This window comes from Punica granatum, chromosome 2 (genome assembly GCF_007655135.1).
Source record: "Punica granatum isolate Tunisia-2019 chromosome 2, ASM765513v2, whole genome shotgun sequence".
Classification (NCBI taxonomy): domain Eukaryota; kingdom Viridiplantae; phylum Streptophyta; class Magnoliopsida; order Myrtales; family Lythraceae; genus Punica; species Punica granatum.
Window position 1 is genome coordinate 44,143,089 of NC_045128.1, and position 22,599 is coordinate 44,165,687.

General features: G+C 41.4%; 2 protein-coding genes across 2 annotated transcripts; one reads left to right on the forward strand and one right to left on the reverse strand.

Moving 5' to 3' along the window:
* Positions 1-6,087: 6,087 nt before the first annotated feature.
* Positions 6,088-9,883, forward strand: LOC116194063 (QWRF motif-containing protein 7). Its single transcript, XM_031522781.1, has 5 exons — positions 6,088-6,681; positions 6,826-7,062; positions 9,013-9,102; positions 9,213-9,320; positions 9,761-9,883. The coding sequence occupies exons 1-5, from the start codon at positions 6,088-6,090 to the stop codon at positions 9,881-9,883; spliced, it is 1,152 nt and encodes a 383-aa protein (XP_031378641.1).
* A 5,871-nt stretch (positions 9,884-15,754) lies between these two features.
* Positions 15,755-19,643, reverse strand: LOC116197052 (leucine-rich repeat receptor-like protein kinase TDR). Its single transcript, XM_031527054.1, has 2 exons — positions 16,629-19,643; positions 15,755-16,416 (listed from the first exon to the last, which is right to left on the reverse strand). The coding sequence occupies exons 1-2, from the start codon at positions 19,303-19,305 to the stop codon at positions 16,004-16,006; spliced, it is 3,090 nt and encodes a 1,029-aa protein (XP_031382914.1). The 5' UTR covers positions 19,306-19,643; the 3' UTR covers positions 15,755-16,003.
* Between the last annotated feature and the right edge of the window lie 2,956 nt (positions 19,644-22,599).

The following is a 22,599-nucleotide window of genomic DNA, read 5'->3' on the forward strand; positions in this document are numbered from 1 at the left end:
AGGACAATTTGTTACTACTAAAGGGGCCACTCCCAGTAATTCGAAGGCCCAGGCAGGAACTAAACCAAGAGTGGAGACTTTAAATATGTTCTCCCTTTTGGATGACGTATCAGAGAAGAATTTAAACAGTAATCCATCAGCTATGGTTGGTTCACTAAGGACGGCAAGAGTAGCAGCTCAGAGGGCTAATGTCCTATTGCAGAACTTAAAGCAGCAGAAAGGAAAAAAATGGTGGCAAGGTGGCAGTGAATGCTAAGATTGCTGAGGCTCTCTCAGTGACTCCTACATGATTGGAGTATTGACGTGGAACACGAGAGGCTATAACAGACCTCTCAAGCATCAGGAATTAAACAAGCTGGTGCTAAAACACAAGGTAAATATTGTGTGTGTTCTTGAGATTAGAGTGCAAGAAACTAAAGTGCAGGATATTGTTGACAAGATGTTTGGGGATTGGTTTCTTCATCATAATTACTCTTGTTCTGCACTTGGTAGGATCTAGATTTTGCATGACAAAAAAATCAGTATGTCCATTTTGGAAGTAAATAGTCAGTATATCCATTGCCTAATCAAGGATGTTGATTATAATGTTGAGATTTTTGCCTCGTTTGTGTATGCTGGAAATCTTCCAAATGAGAGGGTACCTTTATGGGATTCTTTGAAGCATTTTAAGAATTTAGTTGGTCAGAAGCCCTGGTTTGTAGCTGGAGATTTTAATGTGATAAAAGGATGCTTCAGAATCTAGTAAAGGATCAGAATTACTGGGAGTCTCTGATTTTACTGATATGCTGCATATTACTGAATTTTTTGACCATATGTGGATAGGCAACGTTTTCACTTGGTCGAATAAGAGGACTGAGGATCATTTAGCTCGGAAATTGGACAGAGTACTGATTAATAGTGGCTGGTCTGATGCTCTGCCTGGCTCAACTGTGGAGTTTTTGAATCCCATGATTTCAGATCATTGTCCAAGCCTACTTGAGGTGAGACAAGCTGTTCCGCAAAGGAAGAGGCCTTTCAAATTTTTTAATTGTTGGACTGAGCATGGTGAGTATAGGAGTAAGGTGGAAGCAGCTTGGTCAAACGAATTCAGTGGTACTCCCATGTTTAAACTGGTCAGTAAGTTGAAGACCTTGAAGAATCTTCTCAGGAATTTCAATAATATGCATTTCTCTGATATAAGTAGTAGAGTTGAGAAGGCTAGAGGAGATCTTGAAGAAGTCCAACGGAAAATCATGAGGAATGTTGCTGATTCAGCCTTGGTTCTTGAGGAACATGATAAGTGTGCTGATTATATTCATCTTAGGGCTGCGGAGGAGTCTTTCTACAAACAGAAATCTAAAGTTAAGTTGCTAACTTTGGGAGATCATAATACTGCCTTTTTTCACAGGATGGCAAAGACAAGGATGGCTAGGAATACAACTAGAGTTCTTGTTTCAGAGGAGGGAAGGGAACTCACTGATCCTGTAGAGATTGCAAGTGAGGTTTTCCAGTTCTATACTAAACTTTTGGGGAGGTCTGATCCTATGGTTACTAATGGGAGTCTTCAGAGAATTACACAGCTTCTAAAATGCAGAATCCCTGTTGAACAACAGAGTTTCTTGATCAGTCCTGCGAGTGCTGTGGAGGTTAGGGGAGCTCTTTGGGATATGGATGGTAATAAAGCACCCGGACCAGATGGCTTCATTTTTCATTTTTATAAGAATGCCTGGGATATAGTTGGTGAAGATTGTACTCAATCTATATTGAGTTTTTTCAACAGTTCCAAGATTATGAGAGGTATAAATAGTACAAGTGTCTCTTATTCCTAAGGTGCCTAATCCCACGAGAATGACTGATCCCAGGCCAATATCTTGTTGTAATGTCATTTACAAGTGCATCACCAAGATCATTGCAGACAGGTTCAAGGTGTTTCTCCTGTTCAGTGTGCATTTGTTAAAGGGAGAGATATAGGTGATAATATTCAGTTGGCTCATGAATTAGTCAAAGAGTATAAGAGGAAGGATGGTAAGCCTAGGTGTGCTATTAAGGCTGACATTATGAAAGCCTTTGATTCTGTCAATTGGTTCTTTATTCTTACGGTTCTAAAGGTGATAGGAGTGCCACAAAGATTTGTCACTTGGATTGAAGCTTGCATTACAGGAGCTTGTTTTTCGATCTGTGTGAATGGCTGTTTGGAAGGATATTTTAGGGGTCAGAAAGGAGTGACGCATGGAGATCCTCTTTCTCCCCCATCTTTTCGTAATTGGAATAGATGTTTTGACTCAACTTCTTAATGAAGCTGCTGAGAGTAAGAAGCTGGCCTATCATCCTTATTGCTCTAAGATAAAACTCACACATTTGGGGTTTGCAGATGAGCTCATGATCTTTTTAAAAGGGGAGTTCAGCTCAGTACAAGCTGTCCTTCAGGTTTTTAAGGAGTTTTATCATCTATCTGGCTTGAAGTTGAATCCAAGCAAGACTGAAATGTTTTGTGCAGGTATTGATCAAGCCACTATGAGAGATATGATTGAACTTAGTGGATTTAAAGTTGGGAGCTTGCTAGTAAGATACTTAGGTGTTCCATTGGTTCCTGAAAGGCTCACTGATAAAGAATACAAACCTTTGATTGAGAAAATAACTCATAGAATTACAAATTGGGCTGCAAAAAAACTTTCTTATGTAGGGCGTTTGCAGTTAATTCAGTCTGTTTTGCCTTCCATGATTAATTTTTGGTGTCGGGCCTTTATTCTCCCAAAAAAGGTCATAAAGATTGTGGAAGGAAAGTGCAGGGCATTTCTTTGGAAGGGGAAAGATATGGCTGCTAATGGTGCTAAGGTTGATTGGAATACTGTTTGTTTACCAAAGAAAGAAGGAGGCTTGGGCATAAAACAACTTGTAGAATGGAATAAAGCCTCTATCATGAGGTTTATTTGGCTTTAGATTAGTGGAGTTCGGTCTTTATGGATTGCTTGGATTAAAGCGTACATTATAAAAGATGGAAATTTCTGGTTCTTGAAGGTGCCTAGCAATAGCTCCTATGCCCGTAGAAAACAGTTAAAACTTTGTCAAAAAGCCTATCCAATTGCTAAGATCAATATAGGCAATGGTAGGAACACTTGGTTTTGTTTCGATAACTGGCATCCTCTAAGTCCTCTGAATGTTTATGTGCAAAGTGGTGGAATGATGAGTGCAGGTCTTCCTATTCAAATCAAAGTTTCTGATGTTATAAAGGAGAGAGGATGGAGATGGAGGAACAAATGTACTCGAAAGATGGGAGTCATTAAAGAGCAGGCTAGCAATATTCAATTATGTGAAAGAGCGGACATAATCTTTTGCTATGCTCATGCTAGAGGTCTCTACACTGTGACAAGCACCTGGAATTATATTCGTTTGAAAGGTGAAGAGAAGAGTAGATTTCTATGGTTAGCTCCTTTGATTTTGAGGCATGGCTTTATCACTTGGCTTGCCATAAGGAACAGACTACCTACTCTTGAGGGATGTTAAATTCATATTGCTTGGAGTTCTATAGTCTCTTAAGAAGCGGAATAATGCAGATCAAAGGAGTCTGTTAACAGCTTGGGGGATTGACATCTGAGTTGTATTAGTGCTTCCGAGTTTGGCTTTAAGCTCTCAATTGATCTGTGTTGCTCATTACACTGGGCCGTTTCTTATTCGGGCATGTGTGCCTAGTTTTATTTCTGGCCTGCGTGCCTCTTTTTACCTTGGGTCTGTGTGCCTATCTCTCTTTTTACCTTGCTATTGAGTATTTTGATCTAATGAAGAACTACGCTTATGGATCGAAAAAAGAAAGAAATACCGAAAAAGTCTGCACAGAGAGACACAGAAGAATCATACAATGTATATTATCTTTTTATGGATTTTTTTTGATGGATTATAATATATACATATTGTATATATGTGTGTATGTGCAGTCTCTCCCACATTAACTAGGTCCGGTCTTCTCACCAAAAGGAAAAAAAATAAAAAACAAGAAGAAAAAAAAGGTTTGCTCTTTGTTTGCATCTGAGAATAGCATTTTGTTTTACTTCAAAAAGGTTCATTCAAGACCTGTAATTAATATATAGATATACATATACATATATGTGGCATAAAATAAAACAATCCAGCAAAAAAAAAATTGGCATAAAATAAAACATGCTTCTGAGATCTAATTGTTATACTTAATCCTTATATATATATATATATACACACACACACAAGGATAATTACTAGAGATTTTCTTTTTCTTTTTTTTTTTGAAAATAATTACTAGAGGTGAATAACACTGTTAAAATACCTAGCATTATCGAGGGATTCAGCCGAGGAAAAATGTCCCTTGGTAAATTTTCGAGGGATTACCTAGGAAAGTTTCCCTTGGTAACATAAATTTATCGAGGGAGTTCCGAGCGATCTTTCCTTGATAAAAATAAAAATATATATTTCTTAAAATAAATTCACCGAGGGATTTTCCCTAGGTAAATATAAAAAAAATTTAGAAAATAAAAATACTTATAAATAAATTACCGAGGGAATACTTTCCACGGTAAATCCTTCAGTACAATAAAAAAAATATCGAAATATTTTTTAATAAAAATTTAAACGAGAAAATTAATGTTTGTTTTACAATAATAATTGTAAAAATATATGTAAAACATAAATTATATTTCTTGAAGAGAATATTATAGAGATATAAAATATGAAATTAATTTAATTTTAATATTTAAAATTTTGAGTTTTTGAAAATATATATAGATATAAGTAAATAAATATAATTAGGCCTAGGTAATGTGCATGCTAATTTCATCTTCTAATTAGTAAATAATAATTTTCATACTGAAATTAAATTAAAATTATGTTCATATCGGTCCAAAGTACAGGCCATAAATAGATGCATTTTATAGTTACTTATTATTTTAATATCGTACATGAAAAGTTTAAAAAGAGAAGTTAAATCCAACATCATGCATAATGCACGTGGAGGTACTTAATTTTCACAATATTATTGTATCACTACATAATATGTGATTTTCATTTAATTTAGAAAGAGCTTAAATATAATTAATACTAAGAAATATAAATAAAATGGAAGAAAATAAATGATTTTCAGTTCATTAATTAATAAATGATAATTGTAGGTTAATATCAAATGTCAAGTAGCTGGACTGGTAAGGCGCGCGCGGAGGCCAAAGACCCTAGTTCCGAATCTCGCTCGGGAAGCAAAGATCAAATGGGATTTACGGTGGGTGCACGGTTTCCTGCTCCCTGTGCTTGCCTCTGCAATGCACCCAATTTGACTCTTTTTATTTATTTATTTATTTATCGAGGGAATTTTCCCTCGGAAATATCTCGGTAATCACCTTTACCGAGGGATGTTTCGCTGGGTAATAGCGGCTATTTTAGCAGTGTAAGAAAAGAAGTATACCAGCTTCAATCTACTTAAAATTAATTATTTTTCTGGCATTATCATAGTCATGGATCCAATACATGCATGTTTCACCGGCCAGGAAGAAATACTTTTGTACTTAATAATATATACGTTTGTGTCCCTTTTATCATCAAATACAATTTATTATTGGATTACAAGGATTTAGCAGTGGAGCATATAAATTTTTATATACTATTTATATATTTATAAATATACTTTCAGCTTTTTTACTTTTTAGCATAATTACTCTCGCTCCTTGTTTTCGACGTGAGGACCTTCCCTGTCGCTGCCCCATCTTATGGGAAAATTCGCATCTATAGAACTTTGGCACGATGGCACAAAATTAATTAATTAATTAATCAATAATTAAATTAGTCATCAGTCCGTTAGTTGATTAATTAATTAAGGTAGTCCTTCCTTCTAAAGGAAAGGGGCTTTCATCGTGAGAGCCTATCCTAATATAATAATCTTTCCTGCATGCCAAACAGTCCCACCCAACGTGCACTCAACTCCTCTCATCAAGTTTCCCGGGTCGGACGTACTGATTACTATATTAATTTGTTCATATTAAGCTAGTTGTGCAAACCATATAGTCGTCTCGTCGTCCAACACATACATCCATTCAAGCTGGAAATTAGAGCTAGCAGCATTCTGCGTGTAGTGTGCATGTGTGTGTACTGCGGATGGCTGCAGCCTCACCTCCGTCTCGTCTTCTCCGGAGCAGAAGTGGAGCTCCAACCGGCATGTCAATGATGTTTTCTCCTGAAACAAGTCGATGCTCTAGCCAAAGATATTCCATCCGTTCAAAATCAACCACTAAATCAAGAAATACTACCTCGAAAGGAGACCGAGAAAATTATGCGATGTCGTCATTCATTTCATCAGTTCCACGCTTGCAGAGGAAACCACAAGACTGTAATAGAGATACAGCTGCTGCTACCAAAATACCGCAGCATGGTAATCTGCGCGGTCCTAGTGTAGCATCGAGGAAGGTCAGGTCGGCGCCACCATCTCCCTCCGCATGGATGTCGACTCCCCCAGGGCGGACTTCAATGGAGGCTCAGACGACTTCAACTTCAAGCAGTTTCCGGGCTAAATCAGATGGCGGCGGCAGCATCAGTAGGGTTCTGAAGTATTTCAGGACACAGAAGAAGGTTTCGCCGGCGCAGGAGGAGGAGTTTCACAAGTTACGGATGCTGCAGAACCGGCTATTGCAGTGGCGGTTCGCCAACGCGAAGGCTGAAACCAGGATGACAGGCACGACAAGGACAGCAGAGGTACATTATTACTTACTACTATATACTCAGCAAATAATAATAATTATTATATAAATATATGTACCGAGTATTGTAATAATTTGTTTTTCTACTTTATATATATATATAGATATTTGATTGGGTTTCTAATTCATCAATGATCAGGAGAAGTTGTTCCGAGTGTGGGTGAGGATCTCGAAGTTGAGATGCTCGGTGGCGGAGAAGAGAATGGAGATGCAAAGGCTAATGGATGGCATCAAGCTCTATGACATTTTAAGTCCTCAGATATACCATCTCAACGAATGGGGGGAATTGGAGAGGAAATACAATGAAGGTGTGAGCAGGATGATTAGAAAGCTCTCTGCCTTTTCTAACAATGTTCCTCTACTACAAGGTGCCCAGGTGAGGTGTGATGAGGTGACTGATATTCAATATTATTTTTTAATTAAATAGAATGATTATGTCTTCTTTTTTTTCCCCTTAACCCTGAGTACTTATGCAATTGTCTATACATATATCTATAGGTAATTTTACGAAGCAGATTTTGAGTTTTTCCATAATACAAAATTAATCCGGATCCTTAGATTTCTTTTAATTTAATATGGACCGTCAATTTTGATTTTTTAAAAAAATTTCAAAAATATCAATGAAAAATCACGATCTAATTCCTTTATTATTTATTATATAAAATGTGATTTTCTCCTACAATTCTTTTCTTAAGCATTCGATCCCATCGATTTTAATATTAATTTTCGAAATTAAAAAATAAAAAAGAAAAGAAAAGAAAGGAAGAATCTAACAGGGAAGAGGAAGAGGAGAGATGGGCCAGATGGCCATAGATCATATTTCTTTTCGAGTTAATAAAAAAAAAAGTCTCACCGTCAATTTCTTTGTTAGCACCAACTTTATTTTTTAGTCAATTAAATCACAATTACTGATTTGAAAATAAATATTAGCACATTGTCAATTTCTCCATTAATTTTAATCGGAATTACTGACGTTTACATGATAGTGCCACATGGCACACTATGATTTGCCGAGTGGGTCCTATAATTTTTAAAAAAATTCTGAAAATAAAAAAATAACAAAAAAAGCCCACAAGGAGGAGAAGGGGAGGTGGCCCCTTGGGGGGATTGAGGCTCCCACCGATCGGAATCGAAAAACCCCCAACTTCGTCTATGATCTCTACTGTCTCCGACAACCCCAATAGGGGGATGGAGACCTCGACAGAGAAATTGACAATAAACTAATATTGCTATCAAATCGGTAGTTTGTAATTTATTGGTTATAGAAAAAAGTTCGTACTAAAATCGTTAAAAGGTGAAAAGTTTAGATTTTTTTTTTGTTATTAATCCTTTATTTTCCCTTTTTTTCCGGACATGAGTGCTTCTTTTTCTAGTTTAATTTCATGTGTATAGTCAATATGTGATCATACTGCAGTGAAACACAAATATGTGTGGTATTTTCTGGGTTTGCATCTGCCAAAGCGATAAAGGGTCATATCAATTAACCAGGTGATCATAACACCCCCAATAATCAACCATTGAGATGGATTTGGGAGGGCTAGGGGTAGCGGACGACCTCTCTAGTCGTCGCCAACCCCGACTGGGTGGTGGTGGTAGACGGTGAGGCCATCGATGCCCCCTTCCCCTCCCGGTTCTCTATTATCGAATTTCAATAGGGTCTTTTTTTTTAATTTCAAAAATTATAATTAAATGTTAAACATAATTTTTTAATGTTTATGTTTCATAATGTGACACTTCCTCATTGGTCCACGCGTGAGGACCAATTTATAACATTGGTGAAGGTTTGTAATAGGAAAATAGGAAAGTAAAGAATGAAAATACTTTTAAAAATATTATTGACAATGGATGTTTATATTAAATAAAGGACAATCTAAGGGCTTATATTAATTTTGTACGAAATAAAAAATCTAAGGTTTTGTTTAGTTTTTGAATAATAATCTAATTTTACTCAGCTCAATTCTATTCTTCTCTAAATTCAATAATATAACAATTATCAATTTATTTTTTCATTTAATAATATTTTCTCACTCATAATTTTTCATAGTTATTTTTACACTTTCATTTAATAATATTTTTTTATTCATACTTTTTTCTAAACCACTTTTAACATCAATTTTTTAATAATAAATTTTCATATACTTTTAAATCTATATATACATATATATTTATACTCTCAACTAATATATTTATCAACACTTGCACTCATTGCACAACATTAAATTGAGTTGTATCACTTATCCAACTCAAAAACCAAAAGGAAGCTAAAAATCCTTATAAGCACCCATATATATAGATATATATAAATGTATTCTTGTGATGATTGCAGGCAGATTTGGTGGCTCTCGATGAAGCTGTAAGATTGGCCATGGAAGTTATGGACAACATCGACAGAATGTGCGCCAAATTTTCCGATAAGGTCCCTTGATAATATATAATCTTGGGGCTATTTAAAAATTTCATTGTTTAACTAATTTTAATTGTTTTAACTAATTAACAATATCTTTGCCATGTTCATTAATTATGCAGGCAGAAAACTTGCATCTTCAATTGATACAAGCTTCCGACATCCTAAGACAAAGGCGCGAGTGTGCACAAGAGCTGGAGATCATTTTTCCTGGTACTTTAGATTTACTGGTATGTGTCTTATTTATTTCAAAATTGTTATAAGTCAGACTACCTTTGATCTGGTCGTAAGCAACTTCTTTATATATATATATATAATTTACTACTAACTTTTTATTTTTAAATAATATGAAATGTAGGCAGAGGAGCAAAGCCTGAGAGTTAACCTTATCCAAGCAGCTACCTAGCCAGAGGGAAATTACATCTCCGAAGTCTTCACCAACTAGATCAGGAGATTTTATTGTAGTGAGGGAGGGACCCAAGTTTCATGTTCGTAGCCTTCCTGGGACGAGCCTTTTTTTTTTTTTCTTTTGAGAAGAGCCCATTTTATTTTATATATATGGCACAAAAAGGCCCAAGAGGGTGAAAGAACAACACTACCAGTTGTTGAGTTGATTCGTCAATTGCTTTAATTTGCTGCGATGATACCCATCCATCTTTGGGGCCTGCAGCTCCCCATTGAGTCCCTGCAGTTTGGTGCGGGGAAAAAAGAGTCGAATGCTTGTGCGGCAACCTGCCCCGGAGGTTGGTTGGTGGTGGTGGGGGTGCTGGAGGGGAACAAACAACCCCATTGATGATCTACTATCCGACAGTTCCTTCTTTTTTAAGTGTAGCTTTCTCCAGTGATATTAGAGGGGTCATCATACCTCAGACTGTAATGACCTTTGATGCTGCTTCAGTTAAAGATATTATCCTCTTGTTACCAAAAAAAAAAAAGTATAGGGAAGTTGGAATAGTGTTTGTGCTAATTAACTTAACTTACTTATATGCATGTGTCACGGATGGACCATGTTGCATGGACACCAGAGCACGCTCTTGACAAACGATGGATTGAGGTTCATCCGATGACCCTTACCCCCAGCTTTACGAGATCTTGAGAACCTCGGGATGCATGTCTTTCTAGAAGGTTCCGTACACTTGTAGAATATTCTAGATATTCTATAACTTTGTACATTACTTCTAGATGCTCTAGACTCTTGTACATTTTTTTAGATCTTCTAGAGAATTCCGTAATTAATGTCGGTAATGACCTTGTACTCTATATAAGGGGGAGTCCCCTTCATTTGCAATACATACGAGAAGTTATACAAATCCAGAGTTTCTCTCTCTACTTTCTCTCTTTAAAGGCGCAAGGCTGACTTAAGACATGATCCAAGGCCGCACGAGCAAGGGAACGCTAGATAGAATTTGTACACCCGTGACAAGTGGTATCAAAGCGTAAGTTCTAAGCGTGATGGCAACATCCCACAACCAGCCGTCAGAGATCGTGTACGAGAGTATGGCCAAGGTTTCAAGGAGACACCGTGAGAGCTCAATGGATATCATGCTATCATTTGAGGAACAAATGACAAAAGTGGAGAATATCATTGCGGAGGTCCAGGGAAAAGCCGCGGACGCGTTTGAAAGTGTCAAGGGATTAACCTTCGATGTGGAGGAGCTTCGAGGAGATATGCAGGGTGCACTCAATGCTGTTGTGGATGAGCTCAATCGGTGTGACGATGCTTTGGAGACGCTTCTGACAGCCATGCGTATAGAGCAGGATGAGCTCAAGGTTGAGCTCGAGCGAGTTAAGAGGACACGTGTTGTGGGGGCAAGCGTCGTCATACTCGATTTTCATTTGGACATCCCCAAGCCCAGCGTGTTCAAGGGCTCAAGGGTGGCCAAAGACGTGGATAACTTCTTGTGGAGCATGGAGACGTACTTCAGGGCCGTGAGGGTTGAAGATGATGAAGTTTATGTGGGTACCATCTCTATGTACCTGGTAGACACGATGTTGCTTTGGTGGCGGGGTCGGAGTGGTGTACTGGTCAACACTTGGGAGGAATTCAATGATGAATTCCAATAGCAGTTCTACCGAGGTATGTCGAGGACGAGGCGCAGGCCAAACTTTGTCATTTGGAGTACAAGGGTGATCTTTGAGAGTACGTGTGAAAGTTCTTGGACCTGATGCTGCAAATCCCATCCATGAATGACAAAGAGGCGTTCTTCCAGTTCATGGACGGACTCAAATCGTAAGCTAAACAGGAGCTTCAACATCGCTAAGTGTAGGACTTGAACAAGGCCATGTTCACAGCTAAGTCCCTCATCGAGTTCCGGTCGGAGAACTCAGACTCGAAAAAGAAGGGCAAGGCCAATGTTGGGGGAGACAAGCCCCACAAATTAGATGGTGGGAAGACCCAGAAGTTGGCTCCCAAGGATGAGATGGAGTTGAACAAATCCTGGAAGAAGGACAAGGAGAAAGGGCCGCTCAAGTGTTTCCTCTGCGATGGTCCCTACTTAGCTCATGAGTGTTCCACCCTACTTAGCTCATGAGTGTTCCAAGAGGGGCAAACTAGTGGCCTTAGTCCAGGATGAGGTGCAGGAGCAGGAGGAGGGAACAAGGGTTTGGTTTGTTGTGGATCCTTAGCTCTATTAAGATGAAGAAGGATAAGCCCAAGGGCTTGATGTTCGCGGACATCATGATCACAGGAAAGCAGATCAGCGCACTCGTTCATACGAGCGCGTCCAACCTCTTCATATCCGAGGAGGGCACGAAGAAGCCGGGGATTTGTTGGAGCAAACCAAGGGCCAACTCAAGGCGGTGAACTCAAAAGAGGTCCCAACCTGTGGTATAGCTTGGGACGTAAAGATTTGGATCGATCAGTAGTATAGCAAGGAAACGGTGGAGGTGATCCTGCTTGATGACTACGACTTCGTCATCGGGATGGATTTCCTTGATTGCATCGACACCCTTATCGCGCCGTTCACGGATTGATTCTGCATCCTTGATGCTAGGTGCCAATTCATCGTGCCGGTGAAGCGCTCAATGGAAAACGAGCAAAAGACGTTTTCGGCCATACAACTTTCACAAGGGATCCCGAAGGGCGAGGTGACTTATCTTGCAGCCTTGAAGAGAAGGATGCTATGGGCAATGGAAAGAATATCCATGTGGAGGTGGCTCGAGTCCTCACCGAGTTCAAGGATGTGATGCCACAGGAACTTCCCAAGAAGCTATCACCTAAAAGGGAGGTGGATCATCGGATTGAGCTCGTGCCTGACATTCGACCACTTACCATGGAGCCATATCGCATGGCACCTCCATAATTATAGGAGTTGAGCAACTGAAGGAGTTGTTAGATGCGGGTTTCATTCGGCCCTCAAAGTCCCCATATGGTGCCACTGTCATGTTCTAGAAGAAGCATGATGGGTTGTTGCAGAGGTGCATCGACTACCGTGCATTTAACAACTTGACGTTGAAGAATCGATATCTGCTCCTATTCATTGAGGACCTCTTCGATAGGCTTGGCAGAGCACAATGGTTCACTAAGCTAGACTTGCGGTCGGGGTACTACTAAGGTTGGATCGTGGAAGGGGATGAGCCGAAGACTGCTCGTGTGACGCATTACGGATCACATGAGTTCCTTGTCATGCCTTTCGGCTTGACAAATGCACCGACAACATTCTGCACCTAAATGAGCAAGGTACTCTTCCCATTCCTTGATCACTTTGTGGTTGTATACCTTGACGATATTGTTCTTTATAACCGGTCGCTCGAGGAGCATGTTGAGCACTTGAGGCAAGTGTTCGTAGTACTATGATAGAACTCCCTATATGCGAAGAGTGATAAGTGCACGATCGCTCAGTGGGAGGTCCCCATCCTCGTCACATCGCTGAGGGACAACAGGTCCAAATGGATCCAACCAAAGTTGCGGCCATAGCGGAGTGGGAACCGCCAACCAAGGTTACGGACTTGCGTTCGTTTCTTGGGCTAACGAACTATTATTAGCGGTTCATCAACGGCTATTGGAGCATTACTGTGCCACTCACGGACATGCTGAAGAAGGGACGTGTGTGGGAGTGGACAGATCGACGTCGGGCAGTGTTCGACCGCTTGAAGCAGGCTGTTATGGAGGAGCCCGTGCTCGTGTTACCCAATTTTGAGAAGCTGTTTGAGGTAGAGACCGATGCCTCGGACTATGCCATCGACGGCGTGCTCATGCAAGAGGGGCACCTGGTGGCGTATGAGTCAAAGAAGCTCACTAATGCGAAGTGACGATACACTGTCTAGGAGAAGGAAATGATCGTGATAGTGCACTGCATCCAGACATGGCAACACTATCTTCTTGGCTTCAAGTTTGTGGTCCAAACAGACAATGTGGTCACGAGCTATTTCTAGTCCCAAAAGAAGTTGACGCTCAAGCAAGCTTGATGGTAGGATTACTTGGTAGAGTACAGCTATGTGCCGAAATACAAGCCAGGGCTGTTGAATTTCGTGGCTGATCCTCTAAGTCGGAAGGCAGAGCTTGCTAACATCGTAAGTCGCCTCGAGTACACATTGTTGGATCGAATCAAGGAGGGGCTGAGGCATGACGCCAAAGCCAAGGTCCTTCTCGACTATGCTCAAGAGGGGAAGACTCGACGATTCTGGTGCGAGGGCGATCTGCTATACTTTAAGGAACACCCTTTGTACGTGCCGCTGCAAGGCAAGTTAAGGCACGAGGTGCTACACGAGTACCACAGCTCTAAGCAGGCAGAACACCCGGGAGTTCACAGTATACTGGCACTTGTGGAGGAGCAGTACTTCTAGCCGCACTTGTGTAAGGATGTAGAAGCGTACATGCGGATTTGTCTCGTGTGCCAGTAGGACAAGCAGGAACAGAAGTCCTCGGCAGGATTGCTACAACCCCTACCTATCTCAGAGTGTCCGTGGGAAAGCGGTCTGTCCAAGTTCAAGGGGTGTCAGGCTCTCATGGTCGCAGTGGATCGATTCTCCAAGTACGCTTCATTCCTCCCAACTACGGATGATTGCATGGTGGAGGAGGCAGCTAAGCTCTTCATGAAGTACGTGGTGAAGTATTGGGGAGTGCCACGAACGATCGTAAGGGATCGTGATCCTCGATTCACATGAAGGTTCTGGTTTGAGCTCTTCAAGCTGCTTGGATCTGACTTTAACTTCACCACCGGCTTGTATCCGCAAACCAACGAACAAACAAAATGGGTGCATGGGTTGTTGGAATTGTATTTTTGACACTATGTGAGCGCCACACAAAAAGATTGGGCGAAGTTACTGGATGTAACCCAGTTCTCATACAACTTGCAGCAGAGCAAGTTTACCGGTTGGAGCCCATTCCAGATCGTGATAGGGTAGCAGCCACTAACACCTAGCACGGTGGCTACGGCTATCGAAGGAGTAGCCCAATGGCTTACAAGTTCGTCAAGAGCTAGCAAGATGAGGCGGACTTGACACAATCATGTTTAGACATGGCTGTTAAGTGGATGAAGAAGTAGGCAGACATGAAGCGTCGGCACACGAAGTACCAAGTTGGGGACCTTGTGCTCGTTAAGCTCCACCAGATCCTAAGGCATAAGGGCATGCACTCGGGACTCGTTCGACGTTATGAGGGTCCTTTCCCAGTGATTGAACGAGTCGGGAACGTGGCGTATAAGCTGGAACTTTCAAAGAAGTTGAAGCTTCATTCAATGTTCCATGTGAGTATGTTGATGCCTTATCGTGCGGATCTGGACGACCCAAGTCGGGGCGAGTTGCAGATGGCTCTTCTTGGGGCTAAGGCTACTTAAGGGTCGTTAGGAAGCGGTATTGCAAGCCAAGGCGTGAATATTTGACCCATTGGGAGGGACTACCCGGGACTGAGGCAAGTTGGGAACTCGCGAAGGATCTTTGGCAGTTCAACAACGATATCAAGACATTCCACGTTGAGGACGCGATGAGAGTGTCGCGAGATTAGGTGAGGGAGAATGTCACAAACGGACCGTGCGGCATGGACACCAGAGCACGTTCTTGACAGACGATGGATTGAGGTTCATCTGATGACCCTTACCCCCGGCTTTATGAGATCTCAAGAACATCGGGAAACGTGTCTTTCTAAAAGGTTCTCCACACTTGTAGAATATTCTAGACATTCTAGAACCTTGCACATACTTCTTTAAACTTTTGTACGTTCTTCTAGACTTTCTAGAGAGTTCCGTAATTAATGTCGGTAGTTACCTTGTACTCTATATAAGGGGGAGTCTCCTTCATTTGCAATACATACATGAGTTATACAAATCTAGAGTTTCTCTCTCTACTCTCCCTCTCTAAAGGCGCAAGGCTGACTTGGATACGATCCCAAGGCCACACGAGCAAGGGAATACTAAATAGAATCTATACGCGCATGACACATGCATGCAAGACTTCTTTTTCTGTCGATGCATCCACCCATGGCGATCACCAAAATATCATTTTCTTCCAATCTTTTGCATGATTGTTTTTTATGATCCCTTTCTTATTCTGTTCTCATAGTATCGGTAAGTACATTTTTTTTTTCAAAAGTGTGTACATTTTTCCATTTTCAGTATATGAAAATTGGTTAGTTTAGTTCAGACTAATTTTACTTGAGATTATGAATATGAATACCTGATTTCGAGTTAAAATCACTCAATTAAACATGACTAGGTACTACTCTACCACCACACCCAAGCCAATAAACTTTGCAGCAATTGTTTGTACCTCAAATATAACAGCAGAATTAGTGCAAGCTCAGAAGAAGAAAATCTATGAAAATTCCTAAAAGGGAAAAAAATAGAAAATAAAAAGAGAGAGAGAGAAGAAAGAAAGAAATCACTTCTCCTATACCAATCCCCAACCCATTTCAACATCAAACAAAAAAAAGAGGAAAAAAGACGACAAAAAATATTAATAATGATAAACCCAAATATTAACAGTCCACTGCCTGTGCTTGCGCCTGCTTTCTATCCCCGCCATTATCACTCCCATTAATTGACAAACTTGCCGCCAGTAACTTCCTCTTGGGTCTCGCTTCTTGTAGCATTAGCACCACATCCCTCATTGAAGGTCGGTCCGCTGGGTTCCTGCTTGTGCAGAGCAAAGCGATCCTTAGCAGCTGCATCATCTCCTCCCTGACCGAGCTGCAGGATGCTCCTGCATTCTTGTCCAGGATATTAATTGCCCCGTCCTTGGTCTTGATCTTGGACCTCACCCAGTCCACTATGCTGTTCCCGTCCCCAAACTCTGGGTCTACCGATCTTTTCCCGCTCAGTAGCTCCATCAGCACGACCCCGTAGCTGTATATGTCGCTCTTCTCATCAACCTGCAGGGTGTATGCGTATTCTGCACAAAATGAAGACTGGATTAAAAAAAAATCGTCGAGAACCAACTGCCTAGGCATAGATGGTCCAAATCACCTTGCTTCAATCTAAGCAACTCCTAAATGTACATGCTAATCATTAATTTCATTCCACAAAGGACCGACCACCACAAAACGGAAATTGGCAACTATAAGGAACTAGACAACCATATGGAATGAGCCAAACAATACTCACCAGGCGCAATATAACCATACGACCCTGCTATCACAGACATTGACTCGTCGCTCTGAATTAGCTTGGCGACCCCAAAGTCGGCGACACGGGCCTCCATCTCTGCATCCAAGAGTATATTGCTGGGCTTCAGGTCTCTGTGGACAATGACGGGGTTGCAGTCATGGTGGAGATAGCAGATCCCCTGGGCCACCCCAAGCGCTATCTTGTACCTCGTGACCCAATCGGCCAACAGCTTCTCCCCCTTGCTCTTATTGTGCAACAGATCATCCAAGTTCCCGTTCGGCATGTACTCGTAAAGCAACATTGTGCACTCCTTGTTGTTGACACAGCCAAGGAGTCTCACAATATTCCTGTGCCTCACATTTCCTAGCACATCAACCTCTGCTAGGACACCCCCTCTCCTCGTCCTGATGTTGTCCTTCTGCTTCCCCCACAGCTTCTTCACTGCTATGATCTCGCCGCCTGGCATCTCTGCCCTGTACACTGTTCCCGTGGCACCCATACCAATGATCTTGTTGCTCATCGACAAGCAATCCAAAACATCCTCTGCTGTGAAGTTAAGCCGCTGGAAGGCTGTTAACTTCCATGGGCCAACCTCGCGGGGCTCACTGAATCTCCGCCCATAGTTAGCATGGAAGCACCTCGAGCCTGCAATGAGTATGAAGAGCCCCACTCCGAAGGCAGCGGCAGTGATCCAAACTATTGCCCCAGCAGTGGCGGTCCGCCTTGGCTGCGGGTGGCGGGCTGCCTCCACCTGGCCAGTCCCCAGGATATCGGCTGCACATGGCTTTGCTAGGATGCCTCCACAGAGGCCCTCATTACCAGAGAATGATGATGGATGGAGGCTCCGGAAAAGAGTACTGGAAGAGGGAATGGGTCCCGTGAGCAGGTTGAAGGAGACATTGAAGCTCTCAAGGGTCGTGCAATTGTCGAAATTTGACGGGATTGTACCAGTGAGCAGGTTGTGGGAGAGGTCCACATCGGTGATCGAGGGGAGTGCCGAAATCTCCCATGGGATGATTCCTGTGAGCGAATTGCGGCTCAAGTTGAGGGTCAGGAGCTTCTCACAGTGTCCAATGTCCCACGGAATGGTCCCATTGATCAAGTTCCCAGCGAGCTCGATTCTGTACACGTTTCTGCACCCAATGAAGTCCGGGATCGGACCATTGATCTCGGCTGAGCTGGCGGAGAAGATCTGTAGATTGGGGCTGCTCCATATCTTCAAAGGCAGACTGCTCCCAAATGAGTTCCCTGATATGTTCAGGTACTGCAAGGCCATGGCATTCCCAAGATCTGCAGGGATAGGACCGCCGAAATCGTTGTTGCTCAAATCGACATATGATAAGTTTGGCAACATCCCGAATCCCTGCGGGATCGTCCCATTGAGCCTGTTATTCTGGATCCTGAGCCGGCTAAGGGAATTGCAGGCGGCCAGGGACTGGGGCAGCTCGTTCTCGAACCTGTTTGAGAAGAGCAACAGCTTCCCCAGGTTATTTCCTAGGCAGAGGTTTGGTGGGACTGGTCCTGAGAGCAGGTTTGAGGACACGTCCAGCTTTAGCAATTTTGAGTTGGAGCCAAGCTTCTGAGGGAGAAACCCAGTGAGGGAGTTGTTCCAAAGGTTGAGGGTGTCAAGGTTTGGGAGCTCTCCTAGCGATTCCGGGATTTCTCCTGTGAGATTATTGTTCATCAGGCTCAGAATTTTCAGTTCCTTGAAAGATCCCACCTCCGGGATTGAGCTCGAGAGTTCATTGTTTGAAAGGTCGAGACTTTTTAACGCCTTTAATTGTGCAAAACTGGATGGAATCTCGCCTGCGAACCGGTTCTTGAAGAGCAGCAATGTGCCCAACATGGTTAAGTTGCCGAGTTCCCGGGGAAGCGGGCCTGAGAGATTTGCACTCGCAATATCCATGTAGTTAAGGTTGGATAGCAATGAAAGTTCGGCCGGGACATTGCCCTCATACTCATTGTACCCGATCTCGAGATGCTCCAGCTTGGCCAAGAAGCCCAACTGCGGAGGTATAGGGCCTTCCAAGAGATTCCCCTGCAGGCACAGAGACTTAATCCTTGGAAAAGAACCATACTCAGGTGGGATATTATCCTGGAAGTAGCTGCCTCCAAGGTTGAGGTGCTCTAGGAACCGGAGGCGGGCGAATTCCCGGGGCAGGGGACCGGTGAAGCTGTTACTGTAAGCGTCGAGAACTCGTAGAAACTTGAGCTTCGAAATCCCTGGAGGGAAAGTCGAGTTGAACGAGTTGTGGCTTATATCGAGAGTCCTGAGCTGGGTCAGCTCGAAGAGTGCAGGCTGAAGGGGCCCTTCGAAGGCATTCCTGCTCAAGTTAAAGTGAAGCAAGCTCGAGAGGTACCGGACCTCTCTCGGGATGGAGCCGGAGAGGTTGCGAAGGGAGAGGTCGAGGGACGTGATGCGGGAGGTCTTAGGGTCGCATTCGATTCCCGACCATGTGCACCAAACGGGTTCCTGGAAATCAGGCTTGGAGAAGACGGGGGTGGGGTCCCAGTCACGGAAGCTTGAGAGAGGGTCCCTGAGAGAGGATTTGAGGGAGAGCAGAGAGATGAGCTCAAGAGGAAGAGAAGCAGAATGCACTGAAACTAGGAAAGTGGAAGAGGAGAACGTGAAGAGGAAGAAGAAGAAGAAGGGAGCAAGGGAAGGTGGTTCCATGGTCAGTGTGGAGTGAGATTTCTTCTGGTAATTGACAAGTGAAGATCAAAGGTAATAAATGTAAGGGAAGGAAGGTTTTGACAATGATGATGATGAGAGTGAGACTGAGGAAAAATGCTTTTCATGATGATGATGATTGTGGGTGTTCAGTGAGACACCAACACCAACCAACCAAAAAAAAAAAAAAGAAACAGAGAGAGAAGAGAATTCCTCTGCGGAATCAAAAATGAACAATGAAGCAAAAACCATGTAAGGAGCCAAAGAAAGGGAAGAAAGATATAATGGCAAGGGGAGAGAAGGGAAGGGAAGGGAAGGGAAGCTGCTAAGAAGTTAAAACAGTTCTCTTTCACTCACTTGCAGGGTTATGTATACTTCTCTCTCTTTTGCTGCTGGTTTTGTTTTGTGTCTCTCTCTTTTGTTCCTTCTCTCTCATCTCATCTACCGTCATTGTAGTATTTTGCTTTTTGATACCCATCTAATCTAATCCAATACTTTTTTTTTCCTTTGGGATTTCTATTTTTTTTTCTTCTTTGGTTTTTTTTTCCAAACTTTTTCTTTTTGCCTCTCCTATTAGTTAGCTTTATAATCATTCCTGTGTTTTACTTTTTCCCTTTAAACCAGCAAATTGATGAACATGCAGTGCAAGTAGCCTTAAGTTATTATAATATCCCATCATCACAGGATCCAAGAAAAGTCAAATTCATTTTCCCACCACCATATTATTATTCCGAGCTCCAGCTACGACTGTAAACTAGCCAAACCGAGCCCGAATAAACAAGATTCAAGTTTGTGCTTGTCAAATTTTTTCTAGGCTCAAATTTGGACTTGAGATTGATCGATCCTGAAAATTCGAGCTTAAACACTGCTCGTCAGACAAATCAAATGCTTGGGTGCGACTCGTATAAGGCTTAGTCAATGGGCCAAGTTCAGTAAAAAAGTCAGGGTCAAGCTCGGCTTGGACTCGAGCTCGAGTTGGGTCTTGGCTTGAATTTAGCTCGTTTAGGCTCAGAAAAGAAAAGGATTATAAACTAAATTTTAAAAGAATAAATATTATACAAATTATAATCTAAAAATACCGATTACAACTTGATAGTAGACTTAGCGGATAGTGTATTGAAAGATTCGTGTGACTATCAATATTGATTTTGCTCTTAGGGTTTCCTTTTGTTATTTTCCTAATAATAATAATAATAATAATAATAATAATAATAATAAAAGCTCGTTTAGGTTCGCGAGTTTAGCGAGCCAAATACTATTATGTTCGGCTCGACTTGTTTAACTGGCGAGCTCGAACTTAGTAAGAGTGAGCCGAATAGGAGCTTTCATTGAGCCGAACCCGTTCGCAAATAGTCTCGTCTCATTTGTACTCCTAGTTCCAGCTGAAAACTGAAAGCTCCTCCAGTTAATCCTCTGTTTTAAACACCTAAGCTCCTAACCCTTCCACTGCTTCTTCTCCCTCTGCTCCGCATTTTTTTTCTTTCCATATTCTCAAAATAAACAGATACTAGCTCTTCTGTCTATATATATATTTTAGATCCCCTTGGTGCTAAATTCATGGAATACTCATAGAAGGGAACCATCCCTTACCATTGAATTGACAGTTGAGTGAAATTTATAATTAGCTTTCATAGCAAAACACCGAAGATAGGGTATGCTGATTCTGCAAATGGATTGATCGATGTATAAGTAGATAGATAGTATTATCAGTGATAAAGTAGAAAAGTATGTAGTGTATATAAAGAAGAAAAATCTGGGTGGAGTACGGTATAACAACTGGAGCCTCAATTTGACTTGGAGGGCGGTCGTTCGGTCCATCATGAGGATATACTTTGTATGATTAATGTCGGTAAAAGTGTATAATGAGATAAGAATAAAGCTCCAAAAAGCAATCATCCAAGATCTCCACTTAATATCAAGACTCTGTCTCTCTCTCCCAAATGCTTCCATATATCATCTTTTTCTTCATTTATTATTAAAATAAAAATATATAATATACACATTATATAAGATACATTTAATACATATATATATATATATATATATATATATCAGGAGCAGATTTAGGTATTATTATATTGATGACAAGTATATCTCCTAATATTCCTAATTTCACTTTCTTTCTTTCTTTCTTTCTTTCTTTCTTTCTTTCTTTTTTTTAATCTTTTGGCTAGAGATGAGGATGATTTTTTTTCCTTTGCATCAGTACTCATGGATCAACCGATCTTCATGCTCGTTTAACCATCTTTTGGGCATTTTCTCCTCGTATCCGTTTTTGTTTGTGGATGAATGAGGAATCCTCATTACCGTTTCAAAAATAAAATAAAAAAGAGGATGGTGAAGGCGTTGGAGATGACACGCTCGGTTCAGACTCGAGGATTGATATACAAGATGATCCTAATGACTAGCTTGGCTTCTCGACACAAAACAGGGAGACTCTCTGGAAATTCGATGAGGAGCAATGATCAGTGAAAGATGCAAACGAACGACTAAAAATTAATGAAAACGTAGACAAGACATATTCCTAGAAAGAATTAGAAGTGAAAGAGAAAGTGAAAATACAAATTAAAGCAGTGAGGGAGAGGGAGAGGGAAGCCCCAAAAATTGAAGCTGTAGTTGTCTGTCTCTAATCTTTTCTTGCAGTCTTCCAATGAAGAAACAACCGTACGTATGTATGCATGTCCATGAATGAATGTCGGGTCACATTCCTCTGATAGAAACTGTTCACATTTTCAGATTTATATATATTATGTCTCCATGAATAAGGGTCCGACTTCTCTTTTTTCACATATTGATACAATACTTTTGCCGAGTATTCAAGTCGCTGAACTTGAATTTAAATATATATAGAATGACAGTGGAGGTTTATGTAGTCATGAAATTTGTCATATGCGATGATTTGTTTGCAGAATTGGGATTGGATGAGTAAAAGAGATTATTTACTCTCATTCCATAAAAAGCTTATTCTTATGTGAGGAGAGGGAGGAATAAGAAGAGACAGCGACAGAAAGCTGCAGCAGCTGCTCCTCTTGCTGCCGGCAGCGCAGAGGAGAGACTACTGCTGATCAGAGAGACCAACTATTGCGAAATTATTTAGTAACACTGTTCTGAGACGGTGACCTGCTCGCTATAAAATGGGGTACCAAGTTCGTTGAAAGAGAACATGTGTACTCAGCATTATTTGCACAACACAAATTTTTATTACGAATAAAAAAACTTTTGTTTGCACAACACGAGTTGGTTGTTCTCAAGGAGGACATAGATTTTTTTTTTTTTTAATTACGAGCGAAATGGATC